The 19,715-nt window shown below is 41.8% G+C and overlaps 1 protein-coding gene across 4 annotated transcripts in view; it reads left to right on the forward strand.

The window, feature by feature from the left end:
- Window positions 1-19,715, forward strand: part of MIPOL1 (mirror-image polydactyly 1) — a 187,970-nt gene that overhangs the window by 146,833 nt on the left and 21,422 nt on the right. For all 4 annotated transcript variants that reach the window (XM_083616858.1, XM_083616859.1, XM_083616860.1 and 1 more), the window contains one exon: window positions 7,179-7,409. In XM_083616858.1, coding sequence (XP_083472984.1) covers window positions 7,179-7,409 — 231 coding nt within the window. The remainder of the gene's footprint in view (window positions 1-7,178; window positions 7,410-19,715) is intronic.

Raw genomic sequence — 19,715 nt, forward strand, 5'->3', positions numbered from 1 at the left:
GAGCTTTATAAGCAGCTTTTAGTGCAAGTTATTACAATTCTTTTTTGCATAAAGCGGGTCATTCGAAGTTCATCTGTAGGTGGGGCAGGCAAGGTGGATTGGGGGACAGTTCTAATAGATCCATTTCAATAATTAAGTCATGCATTTCTTTTTTCCTCAACAAAACCTGTATGTCAGGTTTGGCCAGGTGGGAACTGTTTTCATGGCTGTTATCTTTGTCAAAAGGAATATTATGAAAATAAGGAATTACTGTGCATATTTTAACTCTTGATTAAATGGAGGAATCACAGTTCTCTCCATGAAATGATTATTTAGGGACTTTAAAAAAACTACCTAATAGAATACCTGATTATTACCCCTGCATTCTCCCTGTAGAAGACATTTTTAGAAAACACATCTTAGGAGTGATTTAACAAAGGGAGTGAATGGAGCTAGTGTCAAAAACCATACAATAGTATCAGCAGCATAGCCTTGCGTCCATTATGATGTGCAGTTGAATTCCCTGCTCCTTTTTTAGACTTTTTTGACCCCTCCCTGCCTCAAGGGTTCTGCCAAGAACCTTTTCAATCCAGGGGTCATAGCTAGACTTGGAAACAGGGCTTGTTGGCGGGTAGAGGAGCTACATCTACTTAGAAAAATAACTGCATTGTTATTCTCTGGAAATATTTATTTCATTCTAGGACACTAAATATGATTGAAGCAAGCAACCGAGACCAAGAAACTACAATAGGCAACAGGAGCGTCTTAAAAGGATCGTTTTAGTTTGCCAAGACAACTCTCCGTTCGCAGCGGATGGGCCAAACTCTGCCCACTCTTTCTCCATTCCCCTTCCATAGGCCCATAGGGATGCACTTTTGCTAGTGTAACTTTAGATGTACTTTGCCTCAGAAGCATTCAGAAATGTATTGGGTTACGCAGATTTCTCTGATAAAGTTGCAGGAAAGGCAATTAAAATGGTAAGAGGATCATCTTTAGGAAGCAGATTTAAACAGATAGGGTGTTTTAGGCTAAAGAGAGATGATTCCAAGAAGGCATGATGGAGCTGTATAGAAACGATGAATGGTGTGGATTAGATTCTAAATTGAGAAATGCTGTCCAAAAACTCAAGGCTACAGCCTAAATGGAAAGAGGAAAAGCCAGTACTCCTTCACCTACCACATAACTGACCTACACATATTGGATGACGTTGAGCTAATGAAGACCTTCAACAGAAGCCCTGCACGAGGACTCCTCCCACCCCCCGCCAGGAGTTGGCTCCTATGCTGGTGGGGGGATTCTAAACTTGGACCAACTTTTGGTGTGCTTTTTAATCCTGTTGTAATAGTTTGATGTTGGCTTCTTCCATTTCCCTTGTAATGTTATCTCAAGAATACTTACAGCCACAAAACCCGTGGTGTGATTTTTGCTGAAGATTCCAAAATGGCATTTGAATATATATGCGTGGATGCAGAATACGTATTGCTAGAGCAACAGCATTGCAGGCAGCAGGCAGTTTGCAACACCTCTGTCCCCATTAAGCTGCTCCTATTGTGAGCGAATAGAAGAGTAAGCAAATTCTGGCATGAGCAAATGGGCATTAAAAAAAAAAGTTGCTTCTGATCCTTCCCCAACGTTTTTGAGATATTTGCCAGGAACATACAGGAAGCGGCTGATAGACAGTTAAACAGCTAATACAGTATACCTGACTGCATAATTAGCAAACAGCTTGCGTCATATGTAAAGCAGGCATGGAACTGGGAAACTGGAATACAGCCTTTCCTTGTCGCAAAGGGGCACAAGAGGGTTGGGTTGCTTTCTAACAGGGTTGAGGAACCTGTGACACCCCACCCCCCAGATGTTGAACTCCAGATCCCATCAGTCTCAGCCAACGTGGTCAGTGGTCAGGAATAATAGCAGTTGTAGTCCAGCAACTTATGAAAGGCACTAGGATCCCTTCCCCTGCCTTTATATAGTGTTTTAGCAAGGAAATACAGGTCTTTAAAAGAGATCTCTTGATTCTTTTATAACAAAACTATTTTCTTGCACACCAGAGGTGAATATCCACCATTCAAAAGATGCATTGAAATGCATTCCTCGAACCACTTTGCATCAGGGCTATAGAATTGCTGAACAAATTCTGCAGAGAGAGGGAAGATAAAGTTTCTTTTAAGAGTTCTTTAACATAATCAGTTTGATAGCGACCCAAAACACCTTTACTACCATTAAATATTTACCAAGACTTGGCTTTTGGGAGAAGGGCAGTTCAGAGCAGTGTGCTTGGCTCCATGCAATGGTATTGATTAGCTATCAGAAGGACATAGTTAATGAATAACTTTAGGCATTACTGAGCACTCAACATTCCTGTCAAGTTTTTTTCTTTTTTTACCTGAAGATGACCTAAACTAAAGTCAGTTGGAACTGACACTAACCCTGCCGCAGATTGCTCAAGAATACGTATGATATGAACAAAAGGTTCAGACAAATCGGTTGATCAATGCTTAAGCAATCCATTCTAATGGCTGTTGTCATCACTGCTGGACTTTAGAACCAAGCGTGTTTACATTTAATTAGAAAGAACACACAGTTTACATCGTACGGTAGCTATCAATATCGAATTGGAATTGATTTCCGCTCTGTCTCCTGAATCACTATTTCCTTCAAGCTAATTTTTAGAAAGCAGCTTGCAAGATGAGCCGTATAAATTTTAATGCAGGGTAAACCTATTTCCTGGGGATGATAATAAAAGTAAATGGCATATAGCACAACCATTAAGTTGGACTTGCTTTTGAGGTGATTCCAGTGCCCGAGTTGTGTTCCAGCAGTGAGAGATTTGCTGTTATCAGAAAAGTGTCACTTTTAACTGAATGACCACTTCACATAATTCTTCACTTTGCTGGAAATATGGAGTTACTCCTTCAAGTGTCTTTAAAAACACCACAAAAGATATATTAAGGTGACATCATGCTGTCAGAATGTTTTTGAAGCAGAGTGCTCTTTTGCTGGGGGTTTTGGCATTCTGCATGAAATTAGGATCGTTACTCTGTCTTCAATTCCACCTCGTGTGCCCACTCTTCGTGGCAAATTGGCCTTTTGAATTTGTCATGCGGCACAATTTTATGCATGTTTACTTATATTTATGTCTTATTGTGTTCAGAGGGATTTATTTCCCATGAATAATGGCTATAGTTCAGTAGAAGAGCGTGTTTAGGAGGATGCGGGTCGTGCTGTGGTCTAAACCACAGAGCCTCTTGGACTTGCCAATCGGAAGGTTGGCAGTTCGAATCACCGTGTCGGGATGAGCTTCCGTTGCTCTGTCCCAGCTCCTGCCAACCTAGCAGTTCGAAAGCACACTAGTGCAAGTAGATAAATAGGTACCACTGTGGTGGAAAGGTAAACAACATTTTCGTGCACTCTGGTTTCCGTCACAGTGTTCCATTGCACCAGAAGCGGATTAGTCATGCTGGCCACATGACCTGGAAAGTTGTCTATGGACAAGCGCTGGCTTCCTTGGCCTGAAAACAAGATGAGCGCCGCAACCCCATAGTCGCCTTTGATTGGACTTAACCAAACGGGGGTCCTTTACCTTTACCTAGAGTGCATGCTTTGCCCTTGGATAATCCCAAGATCAATCCCTGGCATATCTAGGTAGGACTAGGAAAGACTTCTATGTCTGTCGCAAGTCAGGGAAGACAGAGGTGAGCAGCCTGTAGCCTGGGTGGTGCATGTGGCCCCTGACTTCATTTGATGTGGCCCTCCCTTGCCTCCTGAAGCTGCTTCATCCTTCCAACCCCTAAGAATTCTCTCCTTCCTCTTCTTAATTTCCTTTTTATCTGGATTTTGTTGTCTCTCACTAAGTCATATTTAAAATGGATCCACTGAAATCAAGGAACATTATTTTGTTTGTTTATTACGTTTATAGCCCGCCTTTTTCTCCAAGGAGCGCACGGTGGTGAACATGGTTCTTCCCCTTATTTAATCCCCACAACAACCCTGTGAGGTAGGTTCAGCTGAGAGGCAGTGGTTGACCCAGGAACACCCAGTGAGCTTTTTGGCCGAGTGAGGATTTGAACCCTGTTCCTCCTGGTCCAACACGCTAACCACTGCACCACACTGACTCTTCTTGTTTTGTTTGGGCTTTTTGTGACTAACTGAAGTCCATTGATTTGAAAGGGTGCAGAAGAGGCCAACTCAAACATGATCTTTTCATGTTTCTTAATGTACAGTAAACATAAGCCAGAGGCCTTCAAGCTCTCTGATGTTCTGCAAGCGTCATCTAATCCAACTTCCTGCAAAGCAGGAATCACAGCTAAAGCATCCATGACAGCTGGCCATCCCAAATCTGCTTCAAACCCTGCAAGGAAGGAGAGTCCTTCACCTCCCAAAGGAGTCCATTCCACTGTCAAAGAACTCTTATTATCAGAAAGTTCTTCCTGGTGTTTAGTCAGAATCTCCTTTCTTGTAACTTGAATCCTTTGGTTCGGTCCAATCCTATGCATCTTTATTTGGACGTAAATTAATGCACATGTTTTAACTCTTTTTAATTTTTAATTATTGTAACCCGCCATGGAACCTGCAGGTGAACGGCAGAAAATAAAGTGAAGAAGAACTGAATTCTAGGCTTCTCTTTATGAAACTCTTTAAGTGTCTTAAAAGCAAGACAGTGATGTCTTCAGCTTATAGCTTTACATTTTCCTTTGAAATGCTCTAGTATTTAATTCCCCCCCCCCGTCTCTTTTTTTTTTTTTTGTGAAATGCGAGTCAATATATTTTATCTGCTACTCTTCCAGTGGTTTTTATTTATTTATTTTAGACTCTCTGCTCTGTGGATTTTTTCGTATTTCTTTATACATTATTTATAGTTTCAGAATGTCCTTATTTAATTGAATAGGTACCTCGCACCATTTTCAAACAACCTCAGGTGGCAGGTGTAATGACATACCGATACTCTGACCTTTAACTTTTAGATTCCTATTAAATCAGCCATATTTTACTTATGCATGCGCAGAGGGTTTTAATTTCTATATGATATGGCAATGCGGTCGTGTTTTCTGCAGAAAGGAAAGGGGAGCGCCAACACTCTTGACACAGAGTTCTGTTTGTTATTCAATGCTTACTTTTCAAATCTCAAAATAGGAAAACACAATTTATGCCTCATTTCTTACTTCCATGATGGTTCAAATGTGTGACATCCAATCTATCCAACCCAATGTTTGCAAGAAAACAAATATGCACATGGTGGGGAGAATGGCTCCCTGCAAAAGCAATATAGGGCAAAGATTTTTAAACGCTGCTCAGATTATGTATTTATTTTAAACAAAAATAATTAAGGAAAGATATCCACTCATTCATTTATATCAGTGGTAACCTTGAAGTCACTGTTTCTCAGCCTAGTCTACCTCACTGGGTTGCTATGTGGAAAAACATAGGTTAACTGCATAAATACCACACTGTGGGATTGATGGGAGTAATAATGGGGCAAAACTGTGATAAATAGTGCACCCTAAGCATGTTTCATCACTTTCCAACAGTGTGCTCCTATGCTTGTTTACTGAGAAGCAAGTTCAATATAGTTCAGTGGGACTTAGTGTCACATAAGTGTGCATAGAATTGCAGCCTTGGTAGCACATTTTAATTGCTCTTAACAGCCACTAGCTGTCATCCATGGGGTCTAATCAATCAGATGATCTGATTCTAAAAGACCAATGAATGTGCACCTGGATTTTGCTCCACCCAAAGCCAGCCTTAGATGTGGACAAGCAGAGTGCTCACCCTGGGCACCAAGCTGAAAGCTGCACTGATTATAGTGAGCTCAGTATTTTTAAGCTTCTTCCCCCACCCTACCCGCCCACCAAGTTCTACAGCGCAGGTGGGGAACCTATGATGCTCCAGAAGTTGTTGCACTCATTAAGTATCAAGTCCTAGCTGGAGTTGGATGATCCTTAGCAGTGGCAACAGAGGAGGTGTGAACCATACTGCTGCTTCTCAGACACTTCTGCAGAAATAAAGATCTACGTATAGGGTTGTGTCCAACGGAGTTGTAACGTTAGCCGAAGGGCTTCCACTTCTGTCGTGGAACTTCCCCTCTCTCTCCTCCCCCCACATATCCCCAAATTGGAGGGTCTTGTGGAGAGAGGAGCAGGGTAGTTTCCATCGCACAAGCAGAAGTCTTTGTGCTAATGGGATGGTCTCAATGGATCCGTTCCCCAAGCTGTTGATGTATCTTGACATCGAGGATATGCAAGATCACGAAAAGGAAAGGAAAGGAAAGTGCTAATTATTCACACTTCCTCTGTTTCAGCTACTGGCTGTTCAGCTACTGTTACAGCCATTGGCTGTAACAAAATGTTATGCTGTTGGTCAATAGTGCATTAGTGTATTTAATCCTGGGTTTTTTATTTGTTTCGTGAGAATAGGCCATATCACTTCCCTCTACTTCATAGTACTGCTGAGAGGCAAGTGGTCTGTATACAGTGGTACCTTGGGTTAAGTACTTAATTCGTTCTGGAGGTCTGTAGAAGAAGAAGAAGAGAAGAAGAGTTTGGATTTGATATCCCGCCTTTCACTCCCCTTCAGGAGTCTCAAAGCAGCTAACATTCTTCTTTCCCTTCCTCCCCACAACAAACACTCTGTGAGCTGAGTGGGGCTGAGAGACTTCAGAGAAGTGTGACTGGCCCAAGGTCACCCAGCAGCTGCATGTGGAGGAGCGGAGACGCGAACCCGGTTCCCCAAATTACGAGTCTATCGCTCTTAACCACTACACCACACTGGCTCTTGACCTGTACTTAACCTGAAACTGTTCTTAACCTGAAGCACCACTTTAGCTAATGGGGCCTCCCGCTGCTGCGCCACCAGAGCACGATTTCTGTTCTCATCCTGAAGCAAAGTTCTTAACCTGAGGTAATATTTCTGGGTTAGCGGAGTCTGTAACCTGAAGTGTATGTAACCTGAAGCGTATGTAACTCGAGGTACCACTGTAGCACGATATGCATGCATCATTATGCAAACGTTGATTTAGTTTTGTGTTTATTTTTAAAGTATTGTGGAACAGTTAGCACGGGTGCTTCAGATCTTCTTGGCTTGCTGTTTGAATTTTACATTGAAATATTTTGGGCATGGTGTAACATCTTTTAAAAGTCCTCTTTTTATATGCCAAACCTGCTCTGACCATACTGAGAAGACCTACCTTTTTGTTTTTGCAGTTTACACCAGTCTTTGTCTCAAGAAGTGAACCTTAAGGAGCAGTTCAACGCCACTCTCATAACTTATGAAAAAGCTCTGAAAAACAGAGAGGATGTTGTGTCGATGCTGCTGCTTCAAAATGAGGAGCTGACGGCCCATCTTCAGCAAGCAGCGGAAGAGAGAGCAAATGCAGAACTGAAGTTTCAGCAAGCTTTAGAGGCTTCACAGGAGGCCAGTGAGAAACTTCAAAAGTAAGTACATTGTCTTTCTTTTTGGAAAATGGCGTTTGTCAACTAAATGGGCCCCTCTTCCTGTGACACAAAGAGATTCAAGTTAGAAGACATACAGAAATCCCTATTAAAGTTAGTGGGCCGATTCTTACCTGAATATTTATTCAGACTTAATAGCAGAGCTATTTATTGTTATATCCAGCAACAAAACTGTAGGGTTTTTATTTGTCAGCTTAGCACTTCATAGTTATAACATCTGAAGAAGAGATAGGATTCTTGTGTATTTATTTATCTTCTATAACAGAGGTCTTCTTCTTATTCAGCAACCACTCATAGCCAAGTAAGATTGTCTTCCATAAATTTTTGTTGGGGGGACCCATATTTCAAGTTCCGAACAAAAATTTAAAATTCGGCTTTGTAATTCGGAATTTATGTGATGTGATTTGATTTGATTTGATTGGTCGGTTAATAAAAATTATTTTTTTAAAAAAAGATTGTCTTCCATAAACACGGTTTTGACAATGAGTCCGTAAGTGACTGTGGAGGCCAATTCTGGATCCACACGTCCTTCCACAGTGGGGACATTGGTTTCTGGGTGGATTTGCCAAGTGTGCCTTCCTCTTAGCACGTTTCTCCCTTGCGTCCTGAGTTTGAGTGTCTTCAAAGCCCATGACACCTTTGGTAAAGGTTGTTCCCCAATTTGAGCGCTCACAGGCCAGTGTTTCCTAGTTGTTGGTGTTTATACTACATTTTTTTAGATTTGCCTTGAGACAGAACTTGTGACTATCCAGATATTGTTGGACTCCAATGCCCATCAACCCAAGTCAAGATGGCCAATGATCAGGGGTGATGGAAATTGTAGTCCAACAGCAACTAGAGGGCCACAGGTTCATGCTTGCTTCACACGTTATAGACTCATGTCTATATGCACATGTCAGTTGGATCCAGACTGGATGGATGGAAAGGGTCCTTCCGTTTGCAGACGCCTTTTTCTTCACAAAAGGCATCCTACCAGTAGGGAAGATGGGGAGGGGTGACTTTTACCAGTTCCTCCCAACCCATGCAGCTCCCAGCACCATTTCCCAGGGTGTTGTAGGAGGATTGCCCAGCCCTCCAGAACAGTGTCAGAGGCAGTGGCGTAGCGTGGGGGGTGCAGGGGGGCCCGGCCGCACCGGGCGCAACATCTGGGGGTTAGGGTTAGGGGCGCAAATCCACGGGTTAGGGGGCGCAAATTACTTGCCTTGCCCCAGGTGCTGACAACCCACGCTACGCCACTGGCCAGAGGTAGTGTCAGGGGTTGCATGGGGAGTTGGAATCTGCCCCCTCCTCCCCCCAAAAAACCACACACACACACACACAGGGAACATCCCCTGAGCAGAACTGCATTCAAGGGATGTTCCTTCTTAGAGGAGCAAAGTCTGGATCCAGCCCTGTAACATTTGAAGCAACTTTGTGTATGCTTCTGAAATGCCTGGAACATTTCAGCTTCCCATTTCAGTAGTTCGTATATTTGACTGTAACATGTTCGCCCTATTCAGTTATTCTTCTCTTCATACAATGAGAGGGAGAATGGGAATGCACTTTGCTCTTTGCCATGTTCCCATTGCTTGGCTCCGCCACCCTCCATGCATTAATAATAATACCTCTTTGCATTGCTTTTTCTGTTGGTCGCACTGTGTTCCCTTCTCAATCTTACACAGTACCAGTTTAGAGAGAATGGCACATTTCTCATGTCCTGCACACGTCTAGAGGCAGGTCAGGTGAAGCATGATGATTAATGGTGGAAAAGGCTCATGCTTTCCAGCAGCTTCCAGGCACAGCACAGCATATCTCATGTTGTTCTGCCATGTAGTTGCCAGCTTCCATGGGCCCAGATGAAATGAAAATCAGTGAATGCACCTTTTTCTTTCTCTTCATGGAAGGCTAAAGTTGAGTAGATCTGCCTGTTTGTTAATACTTCTTTAAGTTCAGATGTGTGCTTTCCCGCTGAAAAAAGTTCATGCCCAAATCAGTTTACCGGAATATCCAAAATTTAAAAGGCCAGGTTTTTCTTGGCTACTTTGCAGTACAGATCAAATCAATCACAGTCCTTGAACACATGTTCAGCATATTTCTTTTCTGTTCAGTATCATGGGGGAAATTTGCAAAAGAAAGGAAAAAAGGACATCAATGTTTTCAATTTTGCTAGGGCTGCCATATTTCAAAAAGTAAAAACCAGGACACCCCAAAAGTTGTTGAGCTTTTCCCTCCCACAAAACGCAAAAAAAACCCCAAAACCCATAAAGTTTTGATTGACTTGCTTAAGATCCAGGACAAACTGCTGCCTGCTGTAAATCCCCCCTGGACCTTTGAAATCCCGAGAAAATTTGTACGTGTGGCAGCCCTAATTTTGATCTGTCTGAAAAATGCCTGACATTGTGCGAAACTCAATAGTTGGCATTAGTTTTCTTGCCAAAGATTTAGGCACAATGCACCGGTTTAAAAGGAGCTGTACTACCTATTGGCCTCCAGGCCCAGTTTAAAGTGCTGGTACACGCCTTTAGAGCCCTAAATGACTTGGGACCCAGATAACTGAAGAACGACGTCTTCCCTTATCAACCCTTCTTGTGCATTAACATGTTGTGACCCTTTTTTAGGTGCCATTTGTCAGGTGCCATGACAAGGGGCTTTCTCTGCAATCTCCACCCCACCGCCTGCCGACTCTGGGGTTACCCTCCCTATAGAGACCCACCTGGCAGTCGCATTATGATCCTTTTGTTGCCAAGCTAAAATAGTTTTATCCACCCCGTCATTTTTAATTTGTGCCTGTTTTCATTTGCTGTAGCTCTGTGGTAGAGCATGTGTTTGGCACGCAAAAGGGTCCCGGGTTCAATTGTTGGCATCTCCAGATAGGGCTGGGAGAGCCTTGGTCCTGAAATCCAGGATGTTGTTGTTGTTTAGTTGTTTAGTCGTGTCCGACTCTTCGTGACCCCATGGACCAGAGCACGCCAGGCACTCCTGTCTTCCACTGCCTCCCGCAGTTTGGTCAAACTCATGCTGGTAGCTTCGAGAACACTGTCCAACCATCTCGTCCTCTGTTGTCCCCTTCTCCTTGTGCCCTCCATCTTTCCCAGCATCAGGGTCTTTTCCAGGGAGTCTTCTCTTCTCATGAGGGGGCCAAAGTACTGGAGCCTCAGCTTCAGGATCTGTCCTTCCAATGAGCACTCAGGGCTGATTTCCTTAAGAATGGATAGGTTTGATCTTCTTGCAGTCCATGGGACTCTCAAGAGTCTCCTCCAGCACCAGAATTCAAGAGCATCAATTCTTCGGCGATCAGCCTTCTTTATGGTCCAGCTCTCACTTCCATACAGCACTACTGGGAAAACCATGGCTTTAACTATACGGACCTTTGTTGGCAAGGTGATGTCTCTGCTTTTTAAGATGCTGTCTAGGAAATCATGGATAGCCACTGACAATCAGTGTAAACAAAACTGATCTTTAGTCTGTATAAAGCAGCTTCTTATGCTGCTGTGTAATTATTATGTGTTCTGTCTGTTTTACTGCATTTAAGTTGTGATAAATGGCTGTGTTTCTAAATAGAGTAAAGGATGGCATAAATATTTTTTTAAAAATAACCAGTGAACCTTGCTCTTTCACTCCCAATTTTCTACTGAGCATATCTGTTGAGTGCCCTGGGTATGCTATTGACAGTCTCCCCCAGCACCTTCCAGAGGCGAAAGGAGTTCTCCCTAAGTATATGCATTGCCGTGCTGTGATCTTCATTGTGTAGCCACCAAGAATTCCTGCTTTCCCCCCAAAGGAATCCTGGCAACCAGCAAGGCCCCTGCAGTCATATTTTGTGAGCGTCACTGTACCAGGAAACCATTCTGCTCCGAAGGTCTAGAACTCCTCTTGGAAACCCATTGTTTGATTCCCTGCCAGTGAAAGAGCAACATCTACCCCCCAGATCTTTGTTTCAAACAGCAGCTTGTTAGGAAGGAAATACATAATTAACTGAAAAGTTACACAGTAATTCTATGTAAGAACTGGACTGTTTCACACATTGTATGTTTTGACACATATCCTGGAGCAGCTAAGTTGAACTCTAGAGCAGCATCTCATGTTCCTGTTACGCCAAAGAGAAGCTGCAATTATTACCAGCAAATTCTTGCTTACCACTTGCCCCACCTTAGAGACAGACTGTCAGCTGCCAAACCTGTAAAGGCAGCAATTTTCTTCTTAGTATAGCAACCAAGGGGTCAAACATCATATATCTCTCCTGTTGCACAGACTGAGCTGACAAAAATGCTATTATATAATGATACAATTATGCCGTGACAGTCATTTAGATATCAGTTAATTCCCAGTGATAGTCAGCTGAATATTGGCTCATTTTGGAACAGCGAAAACAAAGACCTTTTTTTGTGAATTCATGTTGCATTGTGATATTATTTATTTTTCAATTATTTTAAGCAGCTGTTGTGAAACAGTTTCCTCGGTTCACTTCAACTGCTATGTTTCACGCAGTGCAATCATGTGCACGTTTTCATAGATGTGAGGCCCTCTCCTTTCTTCCTAGCAAGTGCGCCTTGGTTTGGGAACCTTGGTTTGGAATGTTCTTTCTGTACACTTTTAAATACAGCTGCAAGAATATTACCCGGACTGCACATTTCCGTCCAATTGTTACCAGTTTCAGTGCTCCCAGTCCGTTTTTGGCCATATCTTAAAGCACTGGTGTGGCACTCATCCCCACACATGCCAGCTCCCCTTCAGACCTCCCCATATTGAGAGGGAATATATTCCAAGTGTAGTAATAATAATAATAATAATAATTAATGATAATATTTATTTATTTATACCACGCCCATCTGGCTGGGTTTCCCCAGCCACTCTGGGCGGCTTCCAACAAAATGTTAAAATACAGCGGTCTGTTAAACATTAAAAGCTTCCCTAAACAGGTCTGCCTTCAGATGTCTTCTAAAAGTCTGGTAGTTCTCTTTGACATCTGGTGGGAGGGCGTTCCACAGGACGGGTGCCACTACCGAGAAGGCCCTCTGCCTGGTTCCCTGTAACTTGGCTTCTCATAGTGAGGGAACCGCCAGAAGGCCCTCGGCACTGGATCTCAGTGTCTGGGCTGAACGATGGGGGTGGAGACGCTCTTTCAGGTATACTGGACCGAGGCCGTTTAGGGCTTTAAAGGTCAGCACCAACACTTGAATTGTGCTGGGAAATGTATTGGATTTAGCTGTATCTGCATAGAATCTTCCCTGTGATCCTGATCAGGAGGAGAATTCTAAGCATGTTCCTTTTTCCTTCTCAAAGTTTATCAGTAGGAACTCTGAAGTGAAGCAGTGGACACCGTACTCGGGGACATCGGAGGCAGAGCTTCCATGCACCTTCCTTCCCCCTCCCTTTTAGAATAACACAGATTCACCCCAAACACCTGAAAAGGACTTCAGTCTCTCCATAGACTAGACCAGGTTGGCTGCCATAAAGGATAGCTAGACCTCCTACATTTCTCTTTGTACCAGAGTAATTTAGTTAAAGCCATGATTTGCCTGTCTTAGATTTTCACTTAATTTAGGGGATCATTTTCTGGAAAGCAAAGTAGAGAAATTGCAGCATGTAAGAGGGCAAAATATTTTGAAAAGTTCCATCCAGTTAGCTGTGAATCTGGGCAGATAACTTAAGCAACTAGCTTATATAAGTATCCCATTTCTGTTCTTTAGTGTTAAAATAATTTGCTGTTACAATAGAGTATAGGCCAGGATTATCTCAGAGAAAATTTTCTAGCTTTGCTCTAATCCTCCCCAAACCAGGAGTGCTGTAATGGACCTGCAGATATAACCTGAACCATGCTAACTCTAACGTGAGCTTTTATGAGAAGAATTAATTCAATTTGACATGCTTAACTACTCAGGGAAAAACTGTCTGCCAGGTTAGTTAATGCTAAAATCAGCCTTCTGAGCCTGTAGCAAAATTAAACAGCTGGGCAAAGTCTTTTGACAACAACAGCATGCCCTTTTTATCAAGAAACTGTGGAAATGCTTACTGCATCTTCCCAGCACCCCCAGTCATCCACCCCATCTTATAATTCAACCTGCAAACAGATTAAGCAGCTGAGTTTGTGGAAAGTGTGTTTACTTTGAGCTAAGAACCCTTGTGTGGCACTATAGAGATTCCACTGACACCTCTGGGAGAGCCACACAGACGGTTCTTACTCATCAGCAGGAAAACCAGGCTAAGAATTTGCAGTTTCTTTGTAACCTCAACGGCTTCATACAAATGAGTATTTTTCAATTAGGCCAGAACTACTTTTCTTAGCCTTTATTAATGCGAGAGAGAGAGAGAGAAAGATATAAAATATTCTGCATTTTTAAAAGGAACTGACTGATCCCTGTACTGAAAGACTTCCTACCACGCTAATTTTGTCCAACTCCATCCCCATTTCCCAAGTAGTTATCATTTGTAATAGGAAACCAGGTATTCCCACTCAATTTTTTAAAGAATGCAAAGTGTATGCTTTGCATAAGTAATAATGAAAATCAATGCAACCCACCTGATTTCTAATATCCTTAATTTTCCATCACATCTGTCTATTAATAGTTATGGCTTGAAGTTTTCTTAAGAGTATAAAATGCAGGTGGGATGAAGTCCTTTTTATTAGGTGCCAACTTATGATAGTGCCTTGATAATCTTTGGAAGAAATAGTGAAATTATTATTTATATATTGGAATGTTTCGTAATATACTATGATAGCAGAAGGTTAGCAAATATTGCTATGGATCTTTCTAAAATATTTATACCCCATCTTTCCTCTTCAATCCAAAGGCAGCTAACATCATAAATGAACTTAATAATTTTTTCAGAACCCCAAGGGATGTCAGGGCTGAGTCACACAACATCTGGGCTTCTCCTAGCTGTTACTCTTGTCATGGCCGCTCTCCATGTTAATGGAAAGAAAACCATGTGATCTAAGCATTTGCAAGTATTTTCAACACCCAACACAAAAGAGAGATGGCTTGCAGCAGCATGCAGAGCTACAGATAATGCTCATGAGTGATAATGTGATTCAGTCCTCATTATATTTAGTCATTTTATAGTTTGAATACTTGTTAAGTTGCTCACCTATCTGTTAGAGAAAATACGTAGCCAACCTGGATTTATTTATCCATCAGTTTTTTCTACCACCCTTCAGTAGACAATTATTGAAGTGGTTTGTACAAATTTTGTCTCTGAGTTAGCAGACAAGCCTCTCTGAGGACCAAGGTGCATAGGTCAGTCAAATTACGTTGGCTGCGGAAGCACCCATTCTTTTCCTGGCACTGAAAATGTAACCATAATGAAGTAAATAACTAACATTTCCCTGCCCTTTCATGACATCCAAAATCAGTTTCCTGAAGTAGACACCCAATCGTAAGGCTGGTCGCCAGTGTAGCTCTTGAAGCACAATAAGATAGGTTGCAACATCCAACCCCAGCTATTATCCTAGCATCTGCATTCTGTAACAACGCCAGTGAAGTATTACAGGAGTCCAACCTTGAGGTTGCTAGATCACCATGGCCAGGATGTGTGTGTGACTGCAGCATCAGAAGCAGGTCTGTACCTACTAAAATAGGTAGACCACTTCAATGAGAACCTTGGGCTTCTCAATCTCATAGCTTTTGTGATGCTCCCAATTCAATTCAATTTTGTGATGCTCCCAATCTCATAGCTTTTGTGATGCTCCCAATTCACTGTAGCACTGCATATATATGGGGATCCAGCATATATGCATGGTACGCCTGTGAACCAGAAGGAGCAGCAGTTGAATACTGGAATCTCCTCTCTGATAGTGTTTGGGAGCTATTCTAATCCATTAATATGAACGGAGTTTTTGAATTTGTTTTAGTCAGTTAAAGTTTGCACCTGCTATAGATAGTACTTTATAGATAAGAGAGGCTCTTGTGGCACCTTCGGATTTTCCAGTACCGGGGGAAGTCCCTTCTGTTCTCCCATGCTTTTAATGCCACGTGTTTAATTCTTATAACTATTTTGTTTATTTATCCTTGTTGGTCTTGCTGCCGTTGTATTGATTTTATGCTGCTGCATGGTTTCATGCTGGTTTTTGGCTAGTTTTACTCCTGCTTTTATAGTGTTTGTTTTCAAATTGCAGTTGCATTATACTAATTTTAATTTGTGAGGATATGGTAAATTGGGCAATAAATTGAAATTCCACAAGTTTTCAAGGCATGCTTTGGAATGGAAGAGTGTGTTGATATGGGGTTGGAATCTTATGGGACACAAGTCTTTTGGATGCAGCTCCAACCATGGGGATGGGATTGGAAGCAGGAGCGCATCATTACCTCTGTATTTAGAAAATAGTAAACGGCCTCGGTCCAGTATACCTGAAGGAGCGTCTCCACCTCCATCGTTCTGCCTGGACACTGAGGTCCAGCGCCGAGGGCCTCACTGCAAGAAGCCAAGTTACAGGGAACCAGGCAGAGGGCCTTCTCGGTAGCGGCACCCGCCCTGTGGAATGCCCTCCCACCAGATGTCAAAGAGAAAAATACCAAACTTTTAGAAGACATCTAAAGGCAGCCCTGTTTAGGGAAGCTTTGAATTTTTAATAGGTTATTGTATTTTAGTGTTTTGTTGGAAGCCGCCCAGAGTGGCTGGGGAAAAATAATAATAATAATAATAATTATTATTATTATTATTATTATTATTATTATTATTATTATTATTACCTGGTGGAAGTATCCTCATCATGGAAGGGGAACCTCTAGGTTTAATTCTTATAACTTTTGCTGAACTACAAAAAGAAAACTTTAGAAAAGCCCTTAAGGTGGATATAACCCCCCCAACTGTCCAGTGAGTGACCAAATACGCTACATTTTGGAGACAGGGGGAAGATAGCACCAAATGGCTGGACAGCATTTTGCTACATTTTGTTGCGGATCCTACCTCTAGTTTAATTAATGCAATATAAATTTGTAGTGTAGCTATTCCAGAAGCTAGACCAAAGATCAATCTAAGAATCCCATGGAGATTTTATTGAGTTAAGCTCAAATGCTGTACAACATTTCACTGATGAAAATAGGGGTGTTCTTGTCCTGATGTAACTGTAAAGAATAGCACAATATTCCCCCTCTAACATTATTTTCTGATTAACAAGATTTCAAATCCCTTTCACTTGCAAACAAGCTATATTGATCTTACGGCAGATTCTTTCCAAATAAATGTGCATTGCATTGTGCCCTCAGAATGAATGTAGATAATTTTTAGCATAATCCTAGGCATATTTCTCCAAATATGCCTCCAAATATGGTTGAATCGGACATACTCCCAGGTAAAGGTGCATAAGTCCCATGCATATTTACCTGAGAGTAAACTACTCTGAACACAGTGGCACAATTGGGAAAACACGCATAGCGTTGCTTTGTTAGTGTTCCTGTGCACAGTCCATGTAGGAAAGATGGGATATATATTACAAAATCAATAAAATGGGTGCTTCATATGAAAAAGAATAGCAAAACAATTAAGAGAAATTGTAGACCATGCTTGCAATCGTCATACATTTATTTAAATCATGCACTACCCTTTATCAAAACTGATTATATTTCAGTGTGATAAAAGTACATGTTTTAGGACATGGTAATACTTTACTATTAATCATAATTTTTGTAAGATATAACATGCACATGTGTGCAGCACACATACAAGATTAGCATAATTTCATTTTATCATATAATTGCATACATAATTTTCCTGTAATATCTTGTGTGTTTTGCATTAAAAAAAATTAAACTCTTGTAAGAGTCATGTGCCAGAATAAGTTCTGTTTCTTTCATTGCATTTTGCATAACGGGATCTGTTTTCTATGTTGCACTGCCATTTCACACATGAAATGTGCATGGCGGGGGGAATCACATTGGGGCAGCCTGTTCAATAGGTGTTAGCATCTTATTCCTCAGAAAGTAAATACTAATCTGCCTTCTCTGAGCACGGGAATTGTGTGCATTTCACACCAAGGTCCAAGACATCCTCCAGCGCCCACTGGAGGGTATAATCTTTCCCAGAATGATCTGAGCAGCGCAGTTCAAGAACAAGAATGAATCTTTGAATAATCGCACCACAATGTGAGGTGACCCTCAGACAGGGGACTGACCAGTTACCCATATGGGTTTGTGGCAAGGCACTCTGATGTTCTTTTTTAACACAGCTGTGAGAAGAATGTGGCTAAGATCCAGTAGCCTTTCTGGAGTGTAGCTGGCAAAGGAAGCCATGAGGGGAAGAGAATTTAACACATGGGTGTAAGAGCTTCAGCTTCATTGATTCGATCTGAGGGGAATGCCTAATGACTGGAAGAATCAACCTTGGCAATGAAAACACAAAGCTCTTTTCATCAATTCAAACTCGGACTCTAAAGCTGCAGATGGTTACCTCCAGCATTGCCTATTCAGGGCGAGGTTTTATAAAATGGCACTTTGCTGAATACTAATAGATCAAAACAAAGATTTAATTACATAAAGATGGGTTGTTCATTTTTAAATGAGGATACAGGTCAGTGTCTCAGAAAAGGATAATATGACTATCTTTTATACGTAGGTCTAAAGTCTGAGGTTTTTAACTGCAAACATGATACCGTTAAAGCACAGATTGCATTCTATAGAGTACAATGTCTATTAAATAGGAAGCAGACTCAAAGCTAGGCTTATGGACATCAGTGCTTTTCATCCCCCCCCCCCCCCGTGTCTGATGCCGGTTTATGAATGGCCTTTCTGCAAAACAGAATGACTTTTCTAGAGTTTCAGGAAACTTGTGGAAATTTGGTGTTTGACTTTAATCTTCCCTCTAAAATTAGAAGGGGATGGTTAATAAGTGTATAGGCAATAAACTAACTTCATGAAAAATAAGCAATACTTGTTTTGATTTGGGGTGGGGGGGAATTGACTGAATTTCTGAGAACTTTTAAAAATCTGTTTGTTTTAATTGCAGAAATACATGGTTGTGTTCTGCACCTTTTAGTGAGTTTTGTTCATGTTTTGCTTACATACAATATTTTATTAAGTTCTGTTTATATTTGACAGATTTTTAAGTTTAAACTGGAAATTCCATTTTTAGAGCTAAGCTTTAACTGTTAGTTAAAAAGAACATTTATTTTGCCTTAGTAAAGAGTTTGACTCTTCAGGCTGAAGGTCTCCCTAAAGCTTCATTAAAAGCATTATGATGATATCTTAAACAAGTGGTAATTTATTTCTGAGAATTGAATTCAGTTTGAAGACAGGAAACATTGCATGTAATGTGTATTCATCTTGCTTTCAGCTCTGGCCAATAGGTTATATAAGTTTGGTGATGGGGCAGAAAATTGGCCCTAGTGATGGGGCCCTGTGGGAAGCAACGTCTTTGTCCAACCTCTTAAACCACTGTACTTCCATCCCAAACCTCAGGGGGGAAACCCAAAGAATTCTGAAACTAGCTCCACATTCTCGGGGGCTTTGAATTTCTCACTGCTCTGGTAAACTCACCACACAGCAACGCAGCAGAGAGCCCGAGGAGTCTCTTTCCTGGAGAAACACATCTAGCTCAAAACCCATTGGTGCAAGGGTATCCAATTTGATGCTCCCAAATGTTGTTGGATTAAAACTTCCATCAGACACAGCCATCATTGCCAGTGATCAGGGATTATGTAGTCGAACAGCGTATGGTGGGCACCATGTTGCCTACTCTTGCATTAATGGACATGTGTTTCAGGTTTTATGCCCCAGTGTAAAACTCTTACATTTATCGTTTAAGAACTTCTGTTGTTCATCTTATTGGAGAAATTCAGCATAGCGCTAGGAAGAGCACTCTGTCAATCGTTTCTGCTTCTGTGATGGAACAATCTCCCTTCTCCCCCGCCCCCCACCCTACAGTTTTGAGGGAGATGAACCCTGTTGCACCAGCAGAAGTCCTTACACAAGTTTCCCACAAGTGGGACTGGCTAGTTGAATCCAGCCCAATGTCTTTACAATACAGCCTTCAGATTATTTTCTCTCTTGCCTTGCTATCTGCTTACATTTTTTGTGCCAGAACTTGTGCTCATTTTTATTTTCTTTCTGTGAGGTAAAATTTCTATCCTAGACGCATCTCTTCGTATCACTTATAACCACCTGAAACAGAATTGAACCACCTGAAAAAGGGATACCTTCTAAATGATTTTTTCCCTCTTCCTATGATGTGTTCGTCTCAAGACCCAATCAGCATGGGACTGAGGTGCCGCAACCACATCTCTGAAAGCCTTTATCTATGCACCTTCGTGTGTCCCTCAGCTTTTCTGTGTCTGCCACCTTGGACTTAAGGGAGTAATTTAGTTTCCTAAGAGCC

Source organism: Podarcis filfolensis, assembly GCF_964270895.1.
Source record: "Podarcis filfolensis genome assembly, chromosome: 1".
Taxonomy (NCBI): Eukaryota; Metazoa; Chordata; class Lepidosauria; order Squamata; family Lacertidae; genus Podarcis; species Podarcis filfolensis.